Source organism: Perca flavescens, chromosome 21 (genome assembly GCF_004354835.1).
Source record: "Perca flavescens isolate YP-PL-M2 chromosome 21, PFLA_1.0, whole genome shotgun sequence".
NCBI classification, from domain to species: domain Eukaryota; kingdom Metazoa; phylum Chordata; class Actinopteri; order Perciformes; family Percidae; genus Perca; species Perca flavescens.
Window position 1 is genome coordinate 28,319,402 of NC_041351.1, and position 27,137 is coordinate 28,346,538.

General features: G+C 42.2%; 1 protein-coding gene across 1 annotated transcript; it reads left to right on the plus strand.

Moving 5' to 3' along the window:
• Positions 1-632: 632 nt before the first annotated feature.
• adgra1a (adhesion G protein-coupled receptor A1a) lies at positions 633-25,781 on the plus strand. The gene is made up of 6 exons (XM_028568699.1): positions 633-734; positions 16,005-16,132; positions 17,473-17,596; positions 21,089-21,240; positions 22,154-22,249; positions 22,333-25,781. The coding sequence occupies exons 1-6, from the start codon at positions 732-734 to the stop codon at positions 23,828-23,830; spliced, it is 2,001 nt and encodes a 666-aa protein (XP_028424500.1). The 5' UTR covers positions 633-731; the 3' UTR covers positions 23,831-25,781.
• The last annotated feature ends 1,356 nt before the right edge of the window (positions 25,782-27,137 follow it).

The window sequence follows — 27,137 nt, forward strand, 5'->3', positions numbered from 1 at the left end:
GATAAGGACTGAAGAGGCTCCGGACTCCACTCACACACCGCAGGTTAGTCACTCCTTTGATGTTCTTAACATATCGTTGTTACAGACTATTTCACATGTAGTCTTCGTCCTTTCTTCCGTTAACAACTTTGCAATTATGGAAAAAATAACTGAATTATTGTGCATTCTCGAATCAAAATCACACACAGCGCAAGTGCACAGTCCAGCCTACTAAAGAAATGATAAGAGTCTATAAAAGGCATATCAGATAAACCGATAATCTACCGACAGTTTCATCTCCTGCCTCTATTCCTTTAAAAGTGATCTATCATCATCATCATCATCATCATCATCATCATCATCATCATCTCCCCCACCGCCCACACTGCTGTGTCAGATGTAGGGCTAGGTTACAACGACGCAGCGGCAGATGAATCTTGTGCCCATCTCTGTGATCAACGCCGCGGTGCAGATGGAATCGGGACCGGGAGGACGTGGCTGCCCGTCAGCGCCGCTTCCGGAGCCGCCGAGCTGGAGGCAGAGCACCGGGCTGCAGGGCGAACTCCTGTGATCAGACCCTCCTCTGCTGCACCGGGACAGTTAGAGAAAAGAAACACCAACTTGATAAAAAAAAAAAAAAAAATCCTCGTCTACAGCGTCTACATGGAGCCAGATGGCGCTGGGTAGGGGGGCAGCAGCGCCTCCGGGAGAGACCAAAGCTTCACAACTCAAGTGTAACTCCACTAAAGCTAATGGTAAGATGCGTTTACCAGTTATTTGTTATGGCATACCTAATGTTTTGCCTTCAGTAACCATTACTGCTTTCATGGCTGCCATCTGTGTGTGGATAGTGTGTGAGTGCATGAGGACATTTTACAGAAAATAGGCTATTTCATTCAAGTCACAAGTTAAGGTTGAGAGGAAACTTGATTCTCAATCAGGTAGCTAGGTCCTACTATATACGAATGGTATAAAGAATGTTTCAGTAGGTTGGCTCAGTTGGTAGAGCAGGCGCACATATATAGAGGTTTAGGTCCAGGGTTCGAGTCTGACCTGGGACGATTGTCATGTCTTCCCCCTCTCTCTCCCCTTTCATATAACTGTCTTATCCATTAAAGGCAGAAATGCCCAAAAAATAATGAAAAAAAAAGAATATTTCAGATCCAGAGGCAGATTTTTCAAGTTCTTGCAAAACACACACTTTCGAGTTACGGGTCTAAACCCTGGGTTGCGAGGCTAGGGAATATTGGTGGTGCCCCCGTGGGTGCTGTGCCCCCTATATGCCTAAAGAATACGCTGTCAGGAGCGGGACCTGTTGCTGCCAGATATCTGTGGTCTGGATGTGTCAGTGATATACCTCGGACACAACGCTGTGTCACCACGTCAGAGGATTTCCCTCCTCTAATCAACAGAGCTGTTTTGGATTTGATTTGACCCCCATTAGCTACTCTTCCTGGGGCTGTGAGATATGAGCAAATACCAACCATTGTTTTTATTGAAAATCTTTTAGATAACAAGAAACCATTGATGTATTATAGCCTATTGACCGCACGAAACACTGCACAGCTGCAGCCTCTCTCCCCTCGACCACTCTTCATCTGTAGAGCTACAGAGTAGCCTATAGTCTATGGATGTAGGCCTACGTCATCCATAGACCATAGGCTGCTCTGGCTCAAATGAATACAGGCGACCATCTAATTATAACAAAATCATTCACATTGTCGAAGTCATTTAAATATTGAGCCGTTACATTGAAAATCGTTTAGATAACAGGAGCCTATCGACAGACTCCCTGAACGCCTTTTTCTCGGCTTGTGTTCCTCTCTCCACACCGCTGTCTTCGGACAGAAAGTCACGTCCTGAGATCGATACTGTTGTCAGACACTTTTAGCAACAATCTGAGCCTGTCAGTAATACAAAAAAAAGCAAGGCTGCACAATTGCCCAATCAGGTTACAGTGCAGCTCAGTTCGCACTGTCCCGTCATTGTGATCTCGCTCAATACTGGACCAAATTCACATCAGTCTATTAGACACAAATGCATGGGGAAATGGGGCCCAGGTTGAAACCGGCAGTTACCCTTTAAGCAATTATTTAATGAATTAGATACTTTCAACATAATCCACAGTAACAGAGAGTCAGATAGTGTTGGGGGGGGGGGGCATTAAGTCTCAGACTCAGTGGTGAGTGAAACTGAAGCAGAGGGACAGACACAGAGCTGTAGCCGAGCCAAAGTAGAACACTTTTTAATAAATTAACTTTATTGGTTATCAGGCAAATAAAACGCTGATACAGATTATCTGCAAACTGCCAAAAAAAAGGCCTGATAATAGGTCTGTCCCTGATTTCCGGGGCAGCCGTGGCTCAGGTGGTAAGAGCGGTCGCCTACCGATTGGAAGGTTGGCGGTTTCGATCCCTGACCCTGCAGTTCCATGTCGAAGTGTCCTTGGGCAAGACACTGAACCCTGTGTGTAAATGAGTGTGAATGTTTATCTGATGAGCGGGTGGCACCTTGTATGGCAGCCTGTGTGTGAATGGTGAATGGTTCCTGTACTATGTTAAAGCGCTTTGTGTAGTCGTTAAGACTAGAAAAGCGCGATATAAATACTTTACATTTACATTCCACTGAGCTACTCAGGCCAAATTAAAAAGGGACTCATATTGGTGTTTTTGACTGCTGGTAGAGCCAATTTATAGCTTTACAGTAGATGATACCAAGTAAGTAAAGACAGTTTTGGCCCTGATACAGCTAGCATATTGGCTCAGGACATCCCTGATACTAATGAAATGTGTCTGATACATTCAAGATCAATAATCCTCAAGAGTGCTCGATTTAGGAAGACAATACAAGAGGTGAATGCCTCCGCCTTTGACCAATCACGTGCACTTTAAAGAAATTATCATTTTTTTCATCTTGTAGGCTAACTTGTATCTGGAGTCCCTGTAACTGGTGTAAGCTGGTGAAAATCTCCGATGCTCTAAAACAATACTGATTATTACACATAAGCACAGGAATCCGATTCAGAACAAAAGAAGCCCAATCACAAAATCTTGGCTCGTAACACAGCTCGTGGTTGGTCATCGGAGATAAGTGGAGTGTGCACAGATCTCTGCTGCTGTGTGTGCATGCCTGTATTTTTTCATTTTATGGGATCTGCAAAGGATTTAATCAGTCATGCTCTGTCTAATAGATGGGTTACTCAGTAGAGCGTGATGAGAGAGCATGCTGTCCCGGAGAGAGAAAGAGATGAGAGGCGGAAGACATGACAGTGTCTCTAAAATACAAGGCCTTGAAACACAAAGGAAAAGCGAGTTGACGCTGTCATGAAGACGGAGCCAAGTTAGCTCTTGATTCCTGCCTCCACAGGAATCTTCAGCTTGAATTATGCACACGCAGGAGGGTGCTCCAATGAAAGAAAGGACAAGGCCTAACTGTTGTTTGAAAGGCACGTTTTGCCTTTTAACACAGAGGGAATGCCAGACCTGTCCAGAATATGCACATCACTTACTGTATATGAGTCACTTTATCTAAGCCTCCTCCACACTGCTGCCTCCACAGCTAAGTCATCTGAGCTTAAATAATAGTCATGCAAGTGCAGTGATTCGCCTTTTATAAAGTGTATTTGTTGGTAGCCTCATGGATTTGCCATCACCTGAAAAAAGGACTAAATGTGTCTTTTTGAAATGGCAATCAAAAGTGTAGATTAAAAGGAATAGTTTAACATTTTGAGAAAGTGTCCACTGTGCACTCTTACAGAGAGGGATTGAAATTGACCACCAAAGATTTCACCACATTTGGTCGCACAGTTGTCAACTTTTGTATGAGACGGCACAAAATGGTCCAGAATGACCTAAAAATGATGAGCCTAATATATAATGGCTTTGTGTTGATGTCACTATTTCATATGATACAACACCACATCAAAAATTACTTTTATTAGATTTATTAAAATTCGTCAGTCTGTCCAAGCTCGAGTTCTTTCAGAATCCCTACAGTTGATCGCACAATAGCTCTTCACCACTGTAGCGGTGATTCACATGTTTATCCCATGTTTTTTTTCTCTTGTAAATGTATGATGGGCAGACGCTGATTGTTTGTGTCACCGGTGACCGTGGCGAGATACACAAGTAACGTCATGAGCATCCAATGTAATGCTAATAGACAGTTTGATGTTTTTTAAAATCAGTGAACGGGAAGATTCACAGAGATTTGGTCAATGAAGATTTCTCCATCTTAAACTGTATGCTACACTGGCTGTGTTTATGTCACCAATACAGCAGTGTGGCACTATAGTGTGACACCAAATGGGTTTTTAATAATTCTTGGATAACAGTGGAGTTCAATGGCATGACAGATTGAGCTACTGTGGTTATTTTTTATTTTTTTTATATATCATTTTATTATTTCTATCAAGAAGTAGAGGTGGGCGATATATCGTTTAGACGATAATATCCAAATTGTTGTCTGGACATATGCAAAATTGGGATATCGAATATTTCATAATTAGTACAATCCGACCCCCCAAACATGAAAAGAGCTGAAGGAAGTTAAAGAGAAAACAAATAACGCACACTGTAACCTTCTAAACAATTATATGTAGCGATTTTAATACTGTAGGGGTTTGTTTGACTGTATTTTTTGTACAAAATCACGATCGTCCCGCACGAGAGTAAACTGCTACTAGTTCTTACCTGCGCGTTATGACGTTCACTCATGTCAACAAAGATGGCGGTGCACGATTGTCCAGCGGCTCTCCTGTCGGTGTATATTTATACAAATACGTACAGCCACACTGAACTAATCAATACAGGACCACGATACAACACACTGAACTAATCAATACAGGACCACGATACAACACACTGACCTAATCAATACAGGACCACGATACAACACAGCCGTTACGAGAGCCTTCCAGGCGGCTCAGGAGGAAATAGCCTGACCGAGCCCTCCAGGTTGTTGTCGGCGCTAGCACGCTGAGCTAGCTATCTACCGGCAGAATGAGAACATAACTACGGCCCGACCAGAGGCGGAGGACTGCATTTTTGTGCACCATGAATGGAGTACCAACTGCAGGATCGTTGCCCTGTACGGCTCACCTGACCTGGAGCCCTGTCGGTAATATACTGACCATTTTATTTACTACGAAAACAGCACACTGCCGTCTACATAGCCCCCGATGCTAACGTTAGCAAAAGTTTGGCTCACTGCTAACCATAGTGAACAAACTGCAGCGCGATCACCTGGATACGGGATACAGGGGGCTTTTATAAGGCGTCCTTAAAGTCTGTTCCCCTCCAGCTTTCTCCCAGCATGTACATTGTGTTACTAGAGGGAAGAACACACTAGACCATGTTACTCTAACATCAAGAAAGCACACAGAACTGCTCCTCTCCCTCACCTGGGCCAGTCAGATCACATCCAACTCCTGATCCCAGCATGCATCCCGGTCAGAAAGACTATACAGCCCAGTAGTAGGACTATCAGAACCTAGTCTGACCGGGCCTTGTCCCAGCTCCAGGACTGCTTCCAATAAGGACATGGTTGTGTGCAATATGTTACGGAACAGAGCCCTTTGTTTATTGTTATGATTTCATCTTGCTTGTACATTTTCCCAAGAGAACCACCGAAATAGCCTCCGAACAGGGCTTCTTTTAACTTCTAGAAGGATTTCAAAAATATCGTCTGAATATCGATATCGAGATATTGAAAAAAAATATTGAGATATTCATTTTTGTCAATATCTCCCACCCCTATCAAGAAGAAATACATATACCAGCATACTGTGTAATTTCATACTCCAATCAGAGTACAACTCCTACTATTAACAGTATTCCTCTACTCCACAGGATCTTAAAACACACTCATGCATGCTCATACTTTTACATACACACCTCCCCAACCATACACTCTCCATGCTTCCACTCATCCACATATACAATTTATCCACATTCCACTCATCCACATATATATTTCACATTTTTGACAGAAACCCAAACACACACACACACTCACACGCACACACACGCACACATACACGCACACATACACGCACGCACGCGTGCTTATTAACGGATAAGTCTGTTTTTAGTTTTGGTCGTTTCAGGCCATTTGTTGATGAGTTCACCTCACATTCAGTAGACCAGCGACATTTTATATGAAAGGGATTATGACATCATGCTGGAGCTGCTCCCCCCGCGACCCGACACCGGATAAGCGGACGAAGATGGATGGATGGATGGGATTATGACATTGTTGCAGTTCTAAAGAAGGTGTTACTGCTTGCATATTTGCGGTAGACTTCAGTGAATGCAAACATTTGAAAAAATGAGGGGCAAGTACAAGTACAAATGCAAGTCCAGTATAAAAACTAAAAAGCATATGTAGGCATACAGTATATTTGGAGACCAGAGATATAAACCCAACTGTGGTACAGTTTTGCAATCTAGCAACAGGATTAGGTAGAAGTATTAATGCATTCAATAGCAGGAATACATCATTTAGGGTGCTGAGACAATTAGTTAGTTGACAAATAATTGTCAACCTAATCAATTTTAAGATTGCTTATTAGGGCCATTGTATAAAAAATAGAAAATATTATGGAACTGGGGAAAGGGGGGCAACTAAGAGTTTCCGAGATTAAATGCGTAAATTTACGAGAAAAAAATGGCGATATTCTGAGATTAAAGTGGTAAATCTGACACGAATAACTCATACATTTGCGAGAAAAAAAGATGGGAAAACATAATTTTTTCTCAAGGGAATCACTTCATTTTGCAAGGTTGGCTCAACCTCATCCCACCACAGACATCGCTGTGAGTTGCTGTGTGTTATTATGCCTGTAGTGATGATCTGCCGTATTGTGTCCTGCTGTACCACAAATTGCTCGTAGATGTAACAAACAATGTCCTTATCTGTCCATTGCGCTGTAGTTCCAGACACTGTTGCTGGAATAGGGGGGACGACATGAGTTTTTGTCAACCCAATTTCAGATGTTATGGTATGGTAACATTCACTACTTCCATCCCCTTTAAAAGGTGCTTTATGCGATGTCACACATTTTTTAGGCTACCGGTACAACATTTTTTGTCCCATACAGCAAACATCTCGTCACTATCCGCGAGCTGCCTGTCCCCTGAACGCACTGTAAAAAAACACGGTCTCTGTAGACAGTCCAGGCTCCACAAACGCCAACAAAAATAAACTGTGCCAACCTGCACCACCAAACATAACAAAGCGTTCCAGCAAATAACCAACAAGAAGGATTTAGGGGTGGGGGTTCGGGGGGTTAGTGTTAGTTCGGGGGGTTAGTTTACAAATATTTTGTGAAAGCACCAATAGGCAACCCAACAATATCGCCAAAAATATCGACATTGATGTATTTGGTCAAAAATATTGTGATATTTGATTTTCTACCCATCGCCCAGCTCTAACCCAAACAATCTCTATTAGGTCATGTTGCTCATCACAGCCACACATAGGCTACCTGTAGGCTATTATAATTAAATATGTGGAGCTCCAGGCCAGGCTTAAAAAAAGATTACACATGCATCTGGTACCTCGTTTACCCGGTGTTAAGGACATAGACAGGTCTGTGGTTATTTTACAACAGTCTGATACCGGTTGCACAAAAAGTAACCAGCGGATCTGCCGTGAATAATTGGCTTGACAGCGGGAAACATCACTCCACTTAGAGATGCAGATGGACTAGATACCTGCTGCCTTCAGATGCCTGTAGAGAGAGTCAGCAGTGTAAAGGAAAGGCCTTACAGTAATAATGGCACCAGAGAACACGGGTGTTGATGTTTACCATATTTACTATTTGCCAGCCTGGCAAACACTTTTAAAAGTTAGTGTAAAACCAGAGCGTTTTTCCCCTATATCCCAGAATAGATAAGTGATGTAGGATCCAAGGATCCAATATTATTAATACAAAGTGAAAATATCAATACATAATGTCATCTTTAAGATGCACCTTTATTTTGAAATCCCCACTTTATATTTATTCTTAGAGTAGTTTATTTTTATTTAAAATCATATTTTAGTGGCTTTTTGTGAGTTGATATAAATGTAACTGATTGTGTTAAATGGGCTTATGTATTGTCTCGTACCGGTCGCAGGACCCTGAATGGAATCAAAGATCGTATTGTGGCATACTGATATACTGTGATATCAGTAAATATTGTATTGTTGTCCAAAGAATCCATATATAATCGAATCGTAATAAAATGTGTGATTTACAACCATCTATGTTGCCAGACCATAGTCAGCGCTGTGCGGTCTGGCAATGCGAGACTAGTGGAGATAGGGGTTGGCGATATGGAAAAAATAAAATAAGAATAATTCAGGCAGGGTTATGAGCCACGTTCCTATCACAATTCTTTTTCATGTTGTTTTCTAAAACTATTTGTGCACGTTACTGAACAGTACAAGCAAATTTATTTCCCTTTTTAGAAGAATTTGCTCTACAAGGTAACAAAACACCACACCAAATTCTGTTCTCAAATGTAGCACTTTAAAGCTTTTTTTAAAGGTTCAGAACATTAATATAGCAGCAAAAAATGATGTGTAATGTGAAGATAAAGTGGAGTAATGGCGTCCTAAGCAGAGAATTAAGTCACACTCCCTCTGGGTGTGTTGTAATCTGAGTTCCTGTTCTTTGTATGCTAGCCGGTCTGGCCGTGCGTGCATGGGAGTCTCTCTCTTTGACGACCTGTGTTAGTTCACTAGTACATATACTAAAATTGGAACAGGCTGTTGGAACTGTTGACACCTCTCTTTGTCTTCTGTCCCGCTGGCTGGTTGCTGGCGTCCCGGTTGGGGATGTCAACGGGAGAGGTGGGAATCACCAGAGGCCCCAAAGATATTCTATGCGATATTCTGTGATATATTGCAATTTATTACCTTTTTTCCCCTGACTTCATATTGTTTCCCCAAAGGAAAACATCTGTTATCTAAAAAGTTGAATTGCTCCCCTTGGTAGTCTCCCTTCAATTTGACTGAAAAAGCAATTGATTTTATTATTCCAGTACCAAAAAGTTAAAGTCTCATGTGCAATTTCTATAATAAAAGATCGATACTTGGCGTATGTGTATCAATACAGTATTGCCACGGAAAATATCTCGATATGTGGCATATATTTTCTACCCCACCCCTAGTAAACGTTTCCCCTGATAAGTAGCACCGCTCTCCCCCAGAAGCCACGTTGCCCCAGTAGATTGAGCTAACCATGGAGCTAATTAATGCTCTGTTTCCACTGTAGCCATTAGCGCTGTTAGCACTAACTAGGGCCCCCCAGTTTCCTCCAATCTGCTAATCAGTGCTATTTAAATGAGCTGTATTTAAATAGCGCTTCTCCAGTCTTGACGACTACTCAAAGCGCTTTTACATATTACAGGCACCATTCACTATTCACACACATGTATATGCTGTGGCTGAGGCTGCCATGGTGCCACCTGCTCATCAGATAAACATTTACACACAGTTACACCCCCGATGGTGCAGCATCGGGAGCAATTCAGGGTTCAGTTTCTTGCCCAAGGACACTTCGGCATGATACTGCAGGGCCAGGGATCAAACCACCAGCCTTCCGATTGGTAGGCGACACCTTTACCACCCGAGCCACAGTCGCCCCCACTATAAGCTCCGTATGAGCACCGCTTTCCCACGGAAGCCTGGCACAGGTAGTGCACGGTGCACAGCGGCAGCATTTAGCTATCCAGTGGGAGCACTATTGCCGTAGATAACTCGCAGCTAGCATTGTGCCGCTGTATGCAGGGGAAACACTGGAGCCATAGAACTGCAACTGATGTGCACTGTAGCACAATATAAGAATCTCTCTGTAAAGGCAGATTGTGGACACATTTTAATCCTTCGGTCTAATATCATTTCACACAACCCTAATTGGAGACCAAACAAGAGCTACAGTAAAAAAGGGAACGAACTTACATTCTCCAGGTGGCCTGAAACACGGCTCCAAATGAATGCTAATGTTACTGTAGAATCTCTCGCTAGGACTGGTTCACAAGGGCTTGAGCGTCACCATGGTACATTGGTAAGAATGTTTCCATATAAGTCATTTATTGGCACTATGCACACACTTGGAGCGATAGGAGATGATGAGGCTTGATGGTTATGCTTTTTCTATAAATGATCAACAGAAAAACACGCAAGAATTACAATTAGGTACCCAACACACAGCTATTAGTACTCTAACCAAGTGGGTGAGAGGTAGGCCTACCACTGCTGAAATCATAAATTACTACATAACAGATAAACATTCATTGAACAATTGCATAAGAAATGTAACATTCTGAATTAGGTTAAAAGAATACTTGCATTTCTTTAAAGCTACAATTAATGAATCATGCACACAATATTATTTCTCTCAAGGCAAACAGGCAAGATGACGATTACAGCTTTGACCAATTTATGCCGGTCAAGCATTTAATCACATCCAATCTACAAATAAGCATAAAGTAAAACAACATATGAAGAAAGCAGAAAACTCCCTTCACACACACAACCATAGGTGTGTATCTGAATCCCAGGGGCAGAAGGCCCTCACATGCTGCTTCATGTTATTGACAGCCAGAACAGAGGAAATGGGCGGGGCTTATAGAGTAGACCATTGATTAGGAGTGGGTGAAGTGAGGTGAGAACAGGTGGATCCATGCAATGGAGGTACTGTAGGCAGAGGGTTACTGGATAGTATGGCTCTATTCTACAGTTGCTCTGTGTCTGCTGGATGTGTAAAAACTAGTGCTGTCAGTTAAAGAGGTGATAGAATGCAAAACCGATTGTTGTCATAGTTGAATATCGACAGTTCAGTGGGTAAATAGGACATACGTATGAGCTCAAAATCCCATTGACACCCCTTTACTATGAAAATCTCATATTTTGAAACCGCCGCTGAAAACGGGCGAATCTCAACAAAGCTAGTTGCTTACGTAAGCATCTCAAAATCCAGAACCTTTGTCACAGCCGTGGGTGTATTAAGAGAACAGTCACGCCCCAACATTTACATAGGCTACACAACTGACCTGAGATCAGGTAGTCTTCTGAATCTAGGTCACGCAGATCTCTGCTATTACATTACAAAGTTCACTTCTGAAACTTTTTTATGCGAGAAATCAACTATACAAAGCTCAAATATGGGCCATTTTACAAAAATGTATGTCTAATTGCAAATTTTGTCCGACTGTGTGTCGGACTTCAGCGGCCAGTGCTGCCTGGGTTACTGCCTCGCCGCCCGGCCTGCCTTCCTTCACAGACCCCGGCCTGCTGTGAGCTCCGTTACGGCTGGTAGCAAACAGTTGGGTAAATACCCAACTGTTTGCTAACACACTCACTATATACTAGGGCTGGGCGATATATCGATATTAAAAATATATCTATATATTTTTAAATGAGATATGGAATTAGACCATATCGCATATATTGATATAGTTCAAATGTGATCCTTGCTCCCATAGATATATACACAGATGTCGCCTTGAGGTTCTAAACATACGTCAAAACCGCCGCCATCTTGGAACAGGGGTCCGAAGCATTCAGATCAACGCTAAAGATGCCGGACTTTTGTACTGCTTAATTATGTTCGATAGAGGAAATGAAAAGAACAAACAGCAATGAATAACATTTAACAGGTGACAATGTGTTTTATGATTATGTATGCCGCCCGACCAGCAACCTGAGCTCCGGGCGGCAGCGGGAGGCGGAGAGCTCCGTGGCCGGCCGCAGCGTCTCTTCCCGGGAAAAACACAGCTTTGCCTCGCTGCTGCATGGGTCCCCGCTGATCCAGATCGGACCAGCCAAAGACAGAGTGGTGATCGGTAGGATCTTACACGTAGTCCAGGACGACCTGTATGTCGATATCGGCGGAAAGTTCCACTAAGTTTGCCGGCGGCAGGCGGACGGAGAGAAGCTACAGCGGGGCAGCAGAGACCGTCTGCAGCAGCAGGATCTGGAGCTCAGTGCTCGTTAAAATGACATGTAACGCATAAATACATACAGAAATAAATAGTGGAGGAATGAGCCTGGACATTTCAGTCTGTTTTAAACTTCACCTTGAAGCAGAAACTCTTAGTTCAGAAGGGTGAAGTTTCCGTTTGGACTCAGATCTGTGAACCGATCATAATAAATATTCTTTGTATTAACACATTAATTAGTTTCTTTGTTTTGTAGTCGATAGTTCATCTTTTAGTTTACGTAAGTGGAAGCAGTATCAAGTGGAAGAATGGGACTATAAACCTAGGCTTACAGGCATGAGGCATTACATTTTGAACAAAGTAGATTATATTAATATCAAAAGCTTAATTGACCTTTGGAACGAATCACAAATATGGAGCTTTGATTTCAAAAAAGGTACTCCTGTTATACAGTATTTAGGTTTACATTTTATTGTTATTTGAACAGCTGAGCATTTAATCATGAACCAGGTGAAGAAACCGGTTTATTATTTATTTGATTTTGCAACTGTCTCTATGAAACTACTTGTGACATGTCATATTTGATTTTGGCTTTGACTGAACATTTGCTCTCACTTTGCGGAAAAAAATATCGGGATATATATCGTATATCGATATTCAGCCAAAATATATCGGGATATGACTTTTGGTCCATATCGCCCATTCCTACTATATACATTTTATAAGGTAATAATATTTCAATGTTGTGTTTGCAGATTGTTGCGCTGCCCACAAGTGGTTAAAAAAAAAAAGTCAACCAACACTGCTTTAAATTTGGTCGCAATTATAGTTTGGTAGGTTGCATACACCAGACAGCAGCTTAACTTCATATATCCATATTCAAATCCGTTGAACCAATAAATGCAGCAAACATGCAAATCATTCACTTGTTTAAGCTTTTCAAATGTAAATGTGTGCTGGTTTTCTTGGTCTTATGCTAGTAAATTGAATATCTTTGGGTTTTGGACTTGAATTTGATGGACAATTTCTGACATTTTAAACCAAATGGTTAATTGTTTAACAGAAATTGATGTATATTAATCAATAATGAAAATACTCCTTATTAGTTGCAGCCCTACATCAGTAGCAGGAGGATTGGGGCAGGCTATCATAATGGCCGGAATTTATTATGCAGTCGGGGTCTGCTGATTTTGCTTGAGGTTCTCAGATAATGTGCCTTTTGCTAATTCAATTTCATATTTCACTGAAATCCATGTTATGTTTTACATGTTTAATGACGTGCACTGAGTTATTTTAAGACCTCAGGGCAGCTAGGCAATACTCCAACTACTGTAAGCAGTCATAGTCACAGGGTTTGCTTTATTAATGCAATCAATATAATTATATTAATTGATATTTCCATTACACTGGAATGCACAGGGAGTTTTAAAGTCATAGTCACTCAGTGTATGTAGAATCCTGGTGCCATGTCAGGAGATATCATTAATGCACGCATACTGAAAGAGCCGTGAGTAATTGTGCAGGGATTTGGAAACATGCAGCACAGTCCAACCTCCAGCAGCAAGTCTGCAGGCTTCATGTAGTCATTCTAAGCAGCATGAGTGAAGCTGGATGTTAGCATAGATGTTAGCATTTGCATAGAGGAAGATGATAATTTTCTTTTACAAACATTCTTCAAGCGCTTTGCTTATATGTTGGCATCGGTGTCGGAAACTGGAGACAGAGAGCTCCAGGTTCAGCTATTTAGGTCAATATAGGAGTAGTTTAACATTTTTGGAACTGTGCTTTCTTGTTAAGTGAGATGAGAAGATTAATTATCAATTTTGTGTCTTTGTGTTAAGGTTGGAGTTATAGTCAGGATGTTATTAGCCCAGTTTAGCACACAGAATGGAGACAGTCCAAAGTCTTAAAAAAAATACAGCTTCCGACACCTCTAAAGCTCACTGATTAACACATTGGGTCTTGTTTTGTTTGTAACTATTTCTTAGTGAACAGCTGGATGAAGTTACCGCGTGCTGCTTCCTTGTGTCTTGTGCTGCTTTCACATCATATATAATGCATGGAAGAGATGGAAAGATTCCCATGTTTGCAACTTGCGAGTGTAGGCTACGTGTCATTGGCTAGATGGTTGTCTATTTGCAGAGTTGATGGTTTGGGGAATAAAAATGCCATAGTAACATAGCACAATATCCATGGTGTAAAAGCTGCAGGAGGTAGAATTAAAAAAAAAAAAAAAAAAAAAAAAGCCAGAAGTGGAAGTAGAGTGAGCTGCAGCTCTCCCTCCTCCCTCTCTGTCCAGCCCCTACAATCAGAAGAGCACGTCATGCATAACATAAGCTGTGTTCACAACCGTTCATTCATTAACTCACTAATCCCTATGTAGTGTTTATTAAAAAGTGAACTATATAGGGAACAACCAAACGAGATTTCGGACACTCACTGAAAATATCGTTGAGGCAGTAGATGCGCTGGTCATTTGCATGTAAACAAACAAACAAAAATACTTCTGATACGTCCCTCAATTAATCCAGACACTGGAGAATAGTAAAAGGTTGTATATATCTTGCGTTACATTTCCACTGTTTAGAAACAAAACCCACACACAGCTATGGAGATAAAGATGGATGACATGTCTACACTTCCTGCCAAGTGAAACCAAAATACCCCGGATAAGGACGCTGCCACCTTGTAATTTTGGAGCCAGTGTCAGTGCAGTAGTGATCGGGCCGTGGAGCTGGGGAATCGAAATCCCACCAATACGCCCATTTGACCAATCGCGAGTCAATCACAGCTGTCAATCATGACGTTTTCACCTCAGTTGGAGGCTGCTCAGTAATGCTCAGCCAGCACCGGTGAGCTAGAGTTAGTAGAAGGCTAAACATCTGGCTTGTTTCCTCTCACAGCACCTCTGGCGTCTCCCCGTTCGCATGTCAGCAGTAGGCGGTGCCGCGGCTTTGGCCTCTGGTCCGAACAAAGAGCTGTCAGAGGCGCTGTGAAAGGAAACTTAAACACGGCAAACAAGCCGGTGTCCTAATGTGATGTGTTACATGTTTTATATATATATATTTATATTTATATTTTTTATGTGTTGTTGTGCTATGGAACATGAAAAGAAGATGTGTGGAAATGATTATCCCTATGGGACAATAAAAGACTATCTATCTTCATGCTAAGCTAAATGTTAACTCCAGCAGACTACATCTCTCCTGAATGTTTTGATAGCAAATGTCCGCTCCCTGGACAATAAATTGGACTACATTTTTACACAATTTTGTTTCTATATGTGCTGTATATAGATTGATCCCAATAAAGTCTTGTATCTAACAGTTCAGAAATAGCTGCAGTCCTGAGCCTTTGGCTACAATAAACAGAACTTGCACCAAAGAAATACATGCATCTGGCATTGGCAGAACAGCCAATAGGAATGCTCTCTCTGTCTGAAATGACCTGTTACTGGCCAAAGTCTCCAGTGACAGCTAGATTTACTAAAACCTGAATACAGAGCCAAGTAGGAGATGCTAATTTGTCTCTCAGAACACTTGAATTACAATATGCTAAAAGATTATTATGGAATTTTTGCCCAAAGATGCCCAAAATGCTTCTATTGCTTGTTTGGTTTCCACGTACTTCCAAACTATTAGTCTGATATATTGAAGCTTTCACAAAAAACAGGTTTCCCAGTTGCAACCTGACATGAGAATCATTTACAAGTTGGAAACTGATCAAGTTGGAAATGGAAACTTTCATTTGACATGAACTCAGCATTGTCCCCACAGTGAGGTTGCTGTTGCTCCTGACTCCAGCTCTGTATTGAACACACAGAGCCTTGAGATCGATATCAATCACCTACAATTCCAAAATGCTGAACTATTCCTTTAAGCCGAATATTGTTGGCAGACAGATGCAGCAACACACTCCGAACCAAGTCTACATTGCCTTCGATCCACACAGGACCAACTGGGCAACGTCTGGCAAATCACCCTGCATTGTTTTTTCATTGAACGAGGGTGTATATAGATCTGTTTTGGTTTTGTTTTATTAATTCTTGTGAATCTAATTATTCTTTTCTATTTGTAAACTTCTGTCATTCTGCAGGATTTGAAGAGAGTGCTGTCCTTCCCACCATACCCCGGGGATTACCTGCATCCAGTGGTGTATGCCTGCACAGCAGTCATGCTGCTCTGTCTGCTCGTCTCCATCATGACCTATATTGTCCACCACAGGTGAGAAGAACATTGAAAGGATAGAGCTATCTTAAAGGTCCCATGACATGGTGCTCTTTGGATGCCTTTATATAGGCCTTTGTGGTCCCTTAATACTGTATCTGAAGTCTCTTTTATATAGACCTTAGTGGTCCCCTAATACTGTATCTGAAGTCTCTTTTATATAGACCTTAGTGGTCCCCTAATACTGTATCTGAAGTTTCTTTTATATAGACCTTAGTGGTCCCTTAATACTGTATCTGAAGTCTCTTTTATATAGACCTTAGTGGTCCCCTAATACTGTATATGAAGTCTCCTTCCCGAAATTCAGCCTTGGTGCAGAATTACAGCCACTAGAGCCAGGGGAGGTAATCTTGCTCCTTATGACCTCATAAGGAGCAAGATTCCAGATCTGAGCTTTCATTTTCTCAAAAGCAGAGCAGGATACCCAGGGATCGGTTTACACCTATCACCATTTCTAGCCACTGGGGGACCATAGGCAGGCTGGGGGAACGCATATTAATGTTAACAAACCTCATAAAGTGAAATGTTCATGCCATGGAACCTTTAAAACAAATACTCACATACCCATATGTACATTGAAAGAGCTATCGGTCACTGTAAAAGCCTCAGTAAACTTCAAAATGCTTTTTTGAACTTCTAACACCACAAGAACCCCCCTTTTTAAGAACATACCTTTTTTCAACATCTGGGAGGGGGCACATATTAAGCAAGAGGTCTGGGGGTCTTCCCCTAAGAAATCTTGAGTGTCAAACACTTCATTTCCTGCATTCTGGTGAATTTTTCTGCACCAATTTGTGCCTTTTCTGCATCAATTTATGGTGGAAATGTCATTGTCATTGTACTTCCTGTTTCAATAGTGCATAGTTGCTTTATCTTCTGTACATTTTGTTTTTGCAGATTGCAACCATTGCTTTTGAGGTTGCAAACTGCTACCATCTACCAGAGGCATTGTTGCTACGGTTGCGTCTAGCAGTTTGTCAAAATAAAAGTCCTTTTTTAAAATGTTCTTAGTGTTCACTTGTGCTATTGAGAGAAAAAAAAGAAATACATTTTTATTTAAAATATCCGTATCTAAACACGTCATTATATTTATTTGATTCAGAATTTTAGCAATATAGTCCACATTATATCCAAATACAGCTGTACAGTTTATATGTCATTCAGGTAAACGTTGCTTTATCCCTGAAATACTTCTCAATGCACAATGCAGTATGATTATTCACAACAATACTGTATACATTTCTGCGACCCACTGTTTTAGTGTGATTACCCAGCAGTGGATGCAGAGTAGGTAAAAGGACGTCCATCTTTTTAACTTTGAACTAATTTTTTTGCAGTGTGGTCCGCATCAGCAGGAATGGCTGGCACACACTCCTCAACTTCCTCTTTCACACGGGGCTGACATTTGGAGTTTTCGCCGGGGGCATCAATCAGATCAATTTACCTTTTGTGTGCCAAATTGTAAGTTGTTGTTTTCTTACTTTCTCAGAATAGTGTTATTTCACAGCACTTTTAAAAACGTGTTCCGAACAGTATGATGAACCAAAGAGAACTGAAAGCTCCCTTTAGCGGTTGCTGAAGCCGTTTTGAGGTCACTGGCAGCTATAGGCATCACTCAGAAACTGAGAGAGGCATCAGTGTCCGTGGGAAAGTAAATGTTCACTGAGTGTTAAGTTAAATCACTACCACGAGCAGGCTTGCTATATATTATTTTCTGGTTTCCTTTCAAGCTACTCATGTGTGAAATGTGTTCTGGCTCACATGTACAGAACAGTGTATGTTTGCTATTGTGCCTATTGTATTTTTGTGCTTTTTTTACAACACTATGTCGAGTGGATGAGTATGAAGTATTTTCTTTTGTTAATCACTGTCTAGTCTCGCATTGCCAGACCTATCTCCACAGCGCTGGGGAGGAAGGTCTGGCAGCAAGGGCATACACTCAAAAAACGGTCAGGGGTGGTTTGCATTTCGTTAAACCAATCAAAATCGTCTTGGGCGGCGCTAAGCTCCGGATGCAGTGAAGGTGGCTCTGCAAAATGTTCTTGGGAACAAACTTGTTTTGTTGGAACATTTGCATACAATATTAAATTAACAATACAGTAACAAGACATGAACTATTTAAATTAGCTGGATATATGGTTAAACCTGCTTGCCAGTGTGTCGCTGAGTATTTTTTCCGTAGCAAATCCCCGCCAATGGGTCCCAAAACGTCCCAGTTAGAGAGTAAATGCCGTAAACATATTCCTTAAAAATCTTTAAAATCATTCCCTGAAAGAACTGAGAAGGCCTGCCTTGTTGCATGATCCAAATATTCTTCAAAACTTGCCATTTTCACTGTGTAACGTTGCTCCACTCCTTTAAGAATTGGAATTTAGAATTGATAAGAACCGGAATCAAAAGGAAGAATCGGAAATGGAATCAGAATTGTTAAAATCAAAACAGTGCTCAACCCTAGTGGGTGGACACACCTCTTCCCCCCTCATCCCTAACACTAGAGCCCTGCTACGTCCTGCTACGCCCTACTAAGTCCTGCTACGCCCTGCAGTGGCCTGCTACGCCATCAACTACTACAACTACTGTTTCTAGTCATAGTTCCATTATTTTTATCGTGACTATTATTTCCACTGTTCATCACACCCCCAACTGGCACCGTCAGACACCGCCCACCAAGATCCTGGGTCTGTCTGAGGTTTCTCCCTAAAAGGAAGTTTTGTCTCACCACTGAATGCTTGCTCTTGGGGGAATTACTGGAATTGTTGGGTCTTTGTAAATTATAGAGTGTGGTCTAGACCTATTCTATCTGTAAAGTGTCTTGAGATAACTTGTTATGAGTTGATACTATAAATAAAATTGAATTGAATTGGAGCACCACAGGGCTGTGTTCCGAGTCCCCTGCTGTACTTCTTGTACACATACGACTGTGTAACCACTTTTGACTCCAACACCATCATCAAGTTTGCTGAGGACACAGCTGTGGTGGGCCTGATCACAGACAACAATCAAAAGGCCTACATGACAGGGACAACAGACTACTCATGAATGTCAGTCAGATTAAAGAGATTATATATATGGAGTTTGGGAAGAAGCAGGGAAGGAACTACACCCCCTTCATATCAAGGGGCCCTAGGTGGAGCGAGTGGACAGCTTCAAGTACCTTGGTGTCCACATCATCGATGGTCTGACCTGGGCTCTGCATACTGACTCAGTGGTGAGAAAGGCAAGGAGGAGACTGTTCACCTGAGACACCGGAGGGTATTCCAAGTATCCCCTCAAATACTTTAGTGGACCAAACATCATTTGACCAATTAAAACTATTTTTAGTCCTGACATATACAGTATAATATTTGGTGTCAAAAAGTTTTCAGTCAGTGACTGCAGACTGCAAAATTGCTTCTAGAAAAAGAAAAGGCTACAGTTGTTTCACTGTTCACCCAGTATGGATGTGAAAACAATAAAACTAATTAAACCAAGTCAGAACTTTAGTTTCAGTCATTGTTTTTATTTCAAATCAAATATGCCGGAGACATAACAACCTAAACGTGTCACTGTCTAAGTGTCTTACCAGCTGATAGTTCCGCCTGGCTGTTCCCAGGTTATCCTGGTGCAGACACAGGGTATTGATATATAATAAAACCTAGATACAGCGTTGGAGGCGGAGCCCCGTTTATTCCTGTGAGAGTTGCTCAGTGGCGCAAGAAGCCATGATCGGCACTGCTTGTGTGGCCCATAGAGCAGGCACACTAGAGACTTCAGCTGGCCAAGCCGGCTACTTCCAGTTTACCGCTCCACTAACTTTAATTGCCATTAAATGATTTATTCGTACGGCTCTTCTACACTTTCCAAATGTTATCAGACAGAATGAATTAAATTCTGCTAGACGAGATTTGGTTAGGGTTGTCACGCTTGAAGAAATTCATCCACTTATATACACCATGTAAGTCTATAGGGAAAAGTCTTTTTGGGCCAGAGGGCATCACTTGATAGGCCGGGAGTTGCAATTCCACTTGGCCGCTATATTTAATTTGCTTCTGCAAATGCCTGGGGCATTTCCTGGGGGCCTGGTTTATACATGGTGGACCTACCTGTCTAATAGGGACACACTAGAGCTTAATAAATCCAAATTCATGTCAAAACACGTCTACTCCTAAAATATATGACTGAAGAGGGACTAGTTAACTAACTGTAGACATTTCACACAGACTTTATAAGCACATATCGAAATGAGGGGCAAAACACCCAAGGAAGGGGGGAGAGACCACAACGCCGCCATGTTTTTATGAATCCCACTGCTTTTCTTAAGCACTTCAACAAGTGTGTAATTACACTCACTGCCAGAGGAGGGGAGACAAAATCTTCGAACTCCAGGTTTAACATAAAAAATTCGACATCAGGGAAACTGAAAAAATTGTCCATCAACTTTCACTACCTTTGAGCACCAAACATCACTGATGCCATCATAGAGTCTGCTGCCCCTCGTCCCACCGGAGTCCTGCACTCTGTCGGCTCAGAACATACCGATCCATGATGCCACAATAGAGCCCTGTCTCTGCCAGATGTGGGCACAACAGTCTCCTTTCTCCCGTTGCTGGACCAACCCGAGTACTAGTTCATCCATTCCACTCTCCTGTGACCTGACATCAGCCAGGTGCAGTCTGGGTAGTGGAACAGCCCTAGGTCCAATCTGAGTGAGCCTAGCTCTTATCTCGGCTCTTTTACCTCTCTTCCCGGGGCGGTCACACCGCCCTCGGTGGCGCTTGGTCCAGCTAGTTTTATCTTATTTTATCTTATCTTAGCAGCATAATAATGGTATAATAGGTTGTAGCGCAATTTGTGGTGTGATTAATACCCCTTTATCTCAAATTCATGTACAAAACACTAATACACCCCCATGCAAATTTGGACAATGAACTCCTATTGCTTTTAATAATCTTTGTTTACAACTTTATCTGTTAGGTTGGCATTGTGCTCCACTATGCGTCTTTGTCTGCCATGCTGTGGCTGACATTCACTGCTAGAAACATCTGTAAGGATGTGTCCAAAGATCCACTTCGGCCCCAGAAGAGGAATGGGCCAGCCCAGACTCGCACCAAACCAACCGTCCTCAGGTAAGCTGTGAGCTATAAGCAGGTTTTGAAGTGCACAACAGGGCTGGTCAATGTTTGAATTGACTGACATGACTGCTTTACTGGGATCTGACTGTCAGCAAGCAGTACCCTGCTTTTCAAAACCATCATGATATTAAAATGTCGAATATAGCAGTGATGCGCATGCCCTTGGACCTCCGTCTTTTTGTTTTTTACAAGATTTTTGGCTGATTTAGAGAAAGTACATTTTGGAGTGTTAAGCCAAAGGTCCTTTACAGTTCATTATTGAGCGCCCTTGCAGAAAGTCTTTAACAATAATACTCAGCTACTTGATGCTGCACTACTCGCTTAGCATATAAAGTCAAATTAGGAGTTTGAATTTGAAAGAATTTGAAGTTGAACAAATCTTACAACTGAGTTTCTCCCATAAAAGTTTTGCATCACTAATTAGTTGGTCCATCCTGTTCCAGTGAATTACCCCCACTGTTAATAGAATCAGCTTGTTTACTGCCCAAAATTTAAGCAAAGCTCACCGTTTTAAAATTCTGATTGAAATTTATTATAAAATTGAGCTTGAATAGTTCATCGTTTTGGAATGCTTATTAGCCGTCTTTCTGCGAGTGAGGTTAGAACAATAAATATCAATCTTAAGTCTTTGTGTTAAGTACAGAACTTGGGTCAGCGTCGGGATTCTGTATAGCTGTATATATATCTCTCTCTCTCTCTCTCTCTCTCTCTCTCTCTCTCTCTCTCTCTCTCAGCGTCTCACCGCCCACCAGAGTCAGTTTCTGTCCGAGGTTTCTGCCTGTTAAAAGGAAGTTTTATATATAAAAATGAAATATAAATTTAAATAATTTGATTTAAATGGATTTTGTTCTGTCTCTCTGACCCACCTGTTACCCTGCAAGTATTTATACTTTATCATTTTTTGCAGATTTTATTTTGTAAGTGATGGAGTCCCTCTCATGATTGTTGGAGTTACGGCAGCATTTGGTATGGATAACTATGGCAGCAGGGATGACGCTTTGTAGTAAGTATTCATTATTTCTAAACAATCATGATTTCAGTCATTCTTTAGTAAATAACACACCTTTATGTCACTGTCTTTTTCAGTTGCTGGATGGCATGGGAACCAAGCTTGGGAGGTTTCTATGCCCCCATGGGTCTTCTGGTCTTAGTCATGTCTGTGTACTTCTTATGCACTTACATCCAACTTAAACGCCACCCAGAGAAGAAGTATGAGCTGCGAGTTCTGAGTGAGGAGCAGCAGCAGTTATCATTTAGTGAGTCAAACCATCACTGCCACACCGACACCGGGGGAGTTTCTGGGCCTAGTGGAGACTGTCCGCCATTTGCAACAGGCGTGTCGGTGCTGGCCAATGAGCACTCCTTTAAATCTCAGCTCCGAGCCACAGCCTTCACCCTCTTTCTGTACCTGTCTACCTGGGCTTTAGGAGCATTGGCGGTATCAATGGGGCATTTCCTAGATATGATATTCAGCTGCCTGTATGGGGCTTTTTGTGTCACTTTGGGACTCTTCCTTCTCATCCAGCACTGTGCCAAACGTGATGATGTATGGCACCGCTGGTGGGCCTGTTGCCCGTCCAAGTCCAAGTCAGAGGACGGGAATGGGGACGGACAGAGCCAGAGGCAGGAGCTCCATCAGCCACACTGCCATCTGAGCTCCCCATGCTCAGGCAAGCATCCTCTACTCTCTCCTCACCTCGTGCAGAGTTCTTACCACAAAATGACACCACACTCCCAGAGCCCCGCACCCAGTCACACAGGTCCATGCTGCGTGGCCGTGATGAGTCCTGTTACCGCCAACCCCATCTCACCTCTCGCTGAACTAGCGTCCTCACCTCGTCCACTGTCGCTTTCTGACGAGCTCCCTCGTCCTGCTCTGCCTCTACAGAGCTGCCTTAATGACAGAACAAAGTCACGCTCCTTCAACCGCCCACGTCCATGCCTCCAGGACTACCGTTCTCACATGTCTTCCGTCAGTATGGATGGGAGTGTGCACAGCTCCCACCTGGACAGCCCTCATGCAGCGCACCACCTTGACGGCTCCCCACTGGTTTCCATTAGCCCACAGCCAGACCTCCAGCTCCCCTGCCCCAGCCCTCACTTGGATAAGCAGCTGGCTTCCTGCCACAGCTTGCAACACCAGAACTCCTGCCACAGCGTACAAGACTCAATGACGTCCTGTCACAGCCACGCACACAGCATGCATGATAGCATTTCTTCCTGTCACAGCCTCCTCCTGCCTGCTCATGGGGTCCACACCTGCCAGTGGCACATGTACAGCTCAGCAGATCACTCTTCCACTACAAGCTGCAGTGAGAAACCTGATCCCTTTACCTTGCAATTTCAGCAAGACCCCGACACATCCAGCTGCATGTCAAAGACAACAGATAAAGAAAAGGATAAACTCGGCGTAGAGGTGGAGCAGAAAGGTTTCCCAAGAAATACTCTGCCTCGGCAGCACGGCACTTTCAGCCGGCGAGGTACCATCGGCCGGAACATGAGCCTGCAGGAAGACAGCCTGTTTGCTTCAGACGCCCCAGGAAACATACGGACTGGCCCTTGGAAGAATGAAACCACCGTATAGTTTCCTCATACTTGTACCTGTACTTGCCAGACCTTCCAGTAACCCTGTAATCCAATTACTCCGTAAGTGTTTGGGTCTCAATGCCTTCAGCTTTGCCCTTAACCCACAGGTTGAGTTTTCAGTGAGTTCTCGTATCGTGATGATATCTCAGAACCCTTTATGAGATGACAAAGTTATCTTAAAGTGGGTGACTTATCAGTTTTTATAAAGAGAGGTTCAATTATTGTTGAATTATTATTCTGCTCCATGCTGTTTAAAGTTGCAATCAGTACTGTATGGCTGCGTAGGGGCGCACTGGCTCAGTAGTTTGCAAGGTCACAACAAGAAGGCCCTGAGTTCGAACTCAATCAGTTCCAGTTGGAGCATATTTGTGTGGACTTTGAATGTTCTCTCCATGTTTTGTCAGTTGTTCCCCATTCCTCCTACAGTCCACAGGCATGCAGGTCAGCTGCAAGGAATACTCCAACCTAAAGGGTCTACACAGATTTAAAACTATGGACCTGATCCCAAACAGACCAGGGCAAAACATACCTAAACTCAATGTCTAAAATAAGAGACCTGATCCAGAAGGGACTCGAGAACAGTCAGACCCGATCTAAATAGACCCAAAGATTGCATTGACCCCTTAAAGTTAAACTGGCTTATAAATACTATGTTTACCAGCAGTCATTACCAAGCAAGCTGTGACCAAGCAGCTGTGCTGTAACATCCGTTATATTGACATTTAAAATGAATGATCTCAGGGGGAAATGTGAAGGCCGTGACGCACCAAGGCAACCTTCAGCCGAGATGGACCGGCTGTTTAGCTGATGGCCAACGCCGAATCGGCCCAAAAAAGGCAGACGAAGACTGACGCGTGGTAACACAGACTAGGGCAACGGTCACTCACTGTCGGCCGTCGGCAACACAGCCAGTCCATGTGATTGAAAAAGGTAGTGAGGAAAGCAAACAAATGCACACACAAGGCTCTTCTAATTTTTCATCTCATCTGATCAATCCAGAACATGTCCAGGGCTGTTAAAACTGGCCAAAAATGATGTTTCAATGTTACTTCCTCCTGACACATAGGTTCGAACAATTGGAATAACTATTTTTGCACATTATGTCCATAATATGGCAAACGTACAACGAGATATACATAACTACTTGTGTAGTTATTTATTTTAACAATAACATGTCTTTTAAAAGATATCTAAATACCTACATATTACAAAATAAACTTAATAGACCTCCCTCTTTCTGCACCATCTGCAACGAAAACAATTAGCCCCCGAGCAAGCAAGCTACCTTACAAGCCAGCCGACCAGCCTCTAAATTAGTCAAATGTAACAACTTAATGTTTCATTCACACACTGTTGTCACATCGTAGGAAAGCACATTACTATCGCCATATGACAATTTTGTTCAGCTAATCTAATTGTACCATGAGCTGCAAATGTGTATTTAAACTCTATTGTCACATTTCAATTCTACCATAGACTGTAAAGATCGTGGACGTAGCAGCAGTGATCTCACCCATTGGTTTGTGGACTGCCGTTTTGAAGCCTCGAGTTTGGCAATTTGACCGTCGCCATCTTGGTTTTTTGAAACCAGACGTGATGATTCTTGAAGAGAGGGTGGAGCTGGAGAGGATTTGACACGGCAAAGCCAGCGTTGTTTATGGTTGCAATGGCGCAGCGCTAAGCTAAATGCTAAAGAGGGAAAGTTGCTTTTTTCAACCCTTCTGAAGGGAGTCATCCAATGGAGATTTACTGACAGGTAAACTACACGTATGGCTGTACGGCAAATCCAAACTTTCCAATCTGCAAACTTTCCCTTAAATTACCAGCTAACACTATCGGTAGCTAGCTAGCTCGGTTGGCAGAACAAGATATTTTTAGGCTACGAAAATGTTCCAGTTAACTTTGATGAAATGAAAACACACAGTGAGAGGCTCAAAGTTTAAAATGAAAACACAGACACCACCCAAAAACAAGTTCATTGCTATTTTAATGTCCACAGGGCCATGGTTAGCATTGCTTAGCCTCTGTCCTGATTGACAGGTCCTGCAGTATCCCCTGCTTTATCGTCTATTTTAAAAATGGCACCATCATTTATTTATTTATTTTCATATTTTATTTATGAAAACGTTTACTGAGGTAATAAATCAAGTGAAAAGTAGGGTCATGTCCTCATAGACTTCTATAGAAACTGACTTCTTTTTGAAGTCAGTGCAGTAGTTCCTCACTCAAGGACACAATGACATGTGGACATGCGGTTAAAGGAAGACACGCAAAATGTTGGCAACTCTAAACTATATTATCAGTGTAGCTGCTGAAGAACAGGCGCTCTGTCTCTGGTTGTCTTACGTAGCCTACATTAAACGACCGAGCCGTGACACAACGCAGCCAGATGCCATGTACATTCTGCTTAAAACTTAGTGACCTTAGTGTTTTACAGTTTCCACTCATAGGCCCTACTTTAACATTGCATTTATAATTTGTTTATCGTTCATTAAAAACAAAAGCAAAATATACTAATATTCTTTACAGATCTCAAACACTCATCCATCCATCCAACAAGTGGAAGAATCTATAGCTCCTGTGTTCACTGAGGTTTTGGAGAAACTACTGTGCCGAGTGCATTATGAATCGTTTAAGGGGTTGAAATCTCAGCAGCCATTGAGAAAGATTGACTGGAATTGATCATCAACATCTGTAAACCTCCGTTGATATATAATATCATTCAAAGAAGCAGTAAAATATCCCTGATTGCACCTTTAAATACTTGGATTGATCGTTTCAAAAAGATCTATATTTGTCAATGCTATTATGTTTCTACTGGCATTGCTAGACACTATCATCCTAAATGTGAGTGGTTACACATGTTAAAACACTTTTGAATTAGTGTGAGCATGTGTGTTTTTATGTGTGCAACAGTGCATGAGTAGGTACATACAAATGTGGTGTGTTTTTGTGTTATATGTATTCATTATTATAGATTCACCCTTGGGGAATTTTACATTTATGAGTATCTTGATAAAGATTAATTTATAAAGCCTTTGAAGATTTTCTATGCGGGACACTTTATGTATGCTGCCAAAAAGAGTCACATAGACTCTTGTCTGACAAATATTGCACTAGTATGTACAGTACTATAGTAACTCACCTGGTGAGAGGATTATTCCAAAACAACTACAGTGTGCTTCAAAGCACAAACTTTGTATCGTGCCAAAATGATGTGCCAGCTTTCACTGTGATGAGAAACTACACAACTCGTCAACGAGTTTTGAGAGATCATATAGTTTGTAGCATCATACAAACTTGAA

Excerpts from the sequence above, each read along its gene's own strand:
- adgra1a (XM_028568699.1), top strand. Across the intron at positions 16,133-17,472 it reads ACCTATATTGTCCACCACAG|TGTGGTCCGCATCAGCAGGA; the intron begins GTGAGAAGAACA and ends ATTTTTTTGCAG. Across the intron at positions 21,241-22,153 it reads ACCAAACCAACCGTCCTCAG|ATTTTATTTTGTAAGTGATG; the intron begins GTAAGCTGTGAG and ends CATTTTTTGCAG.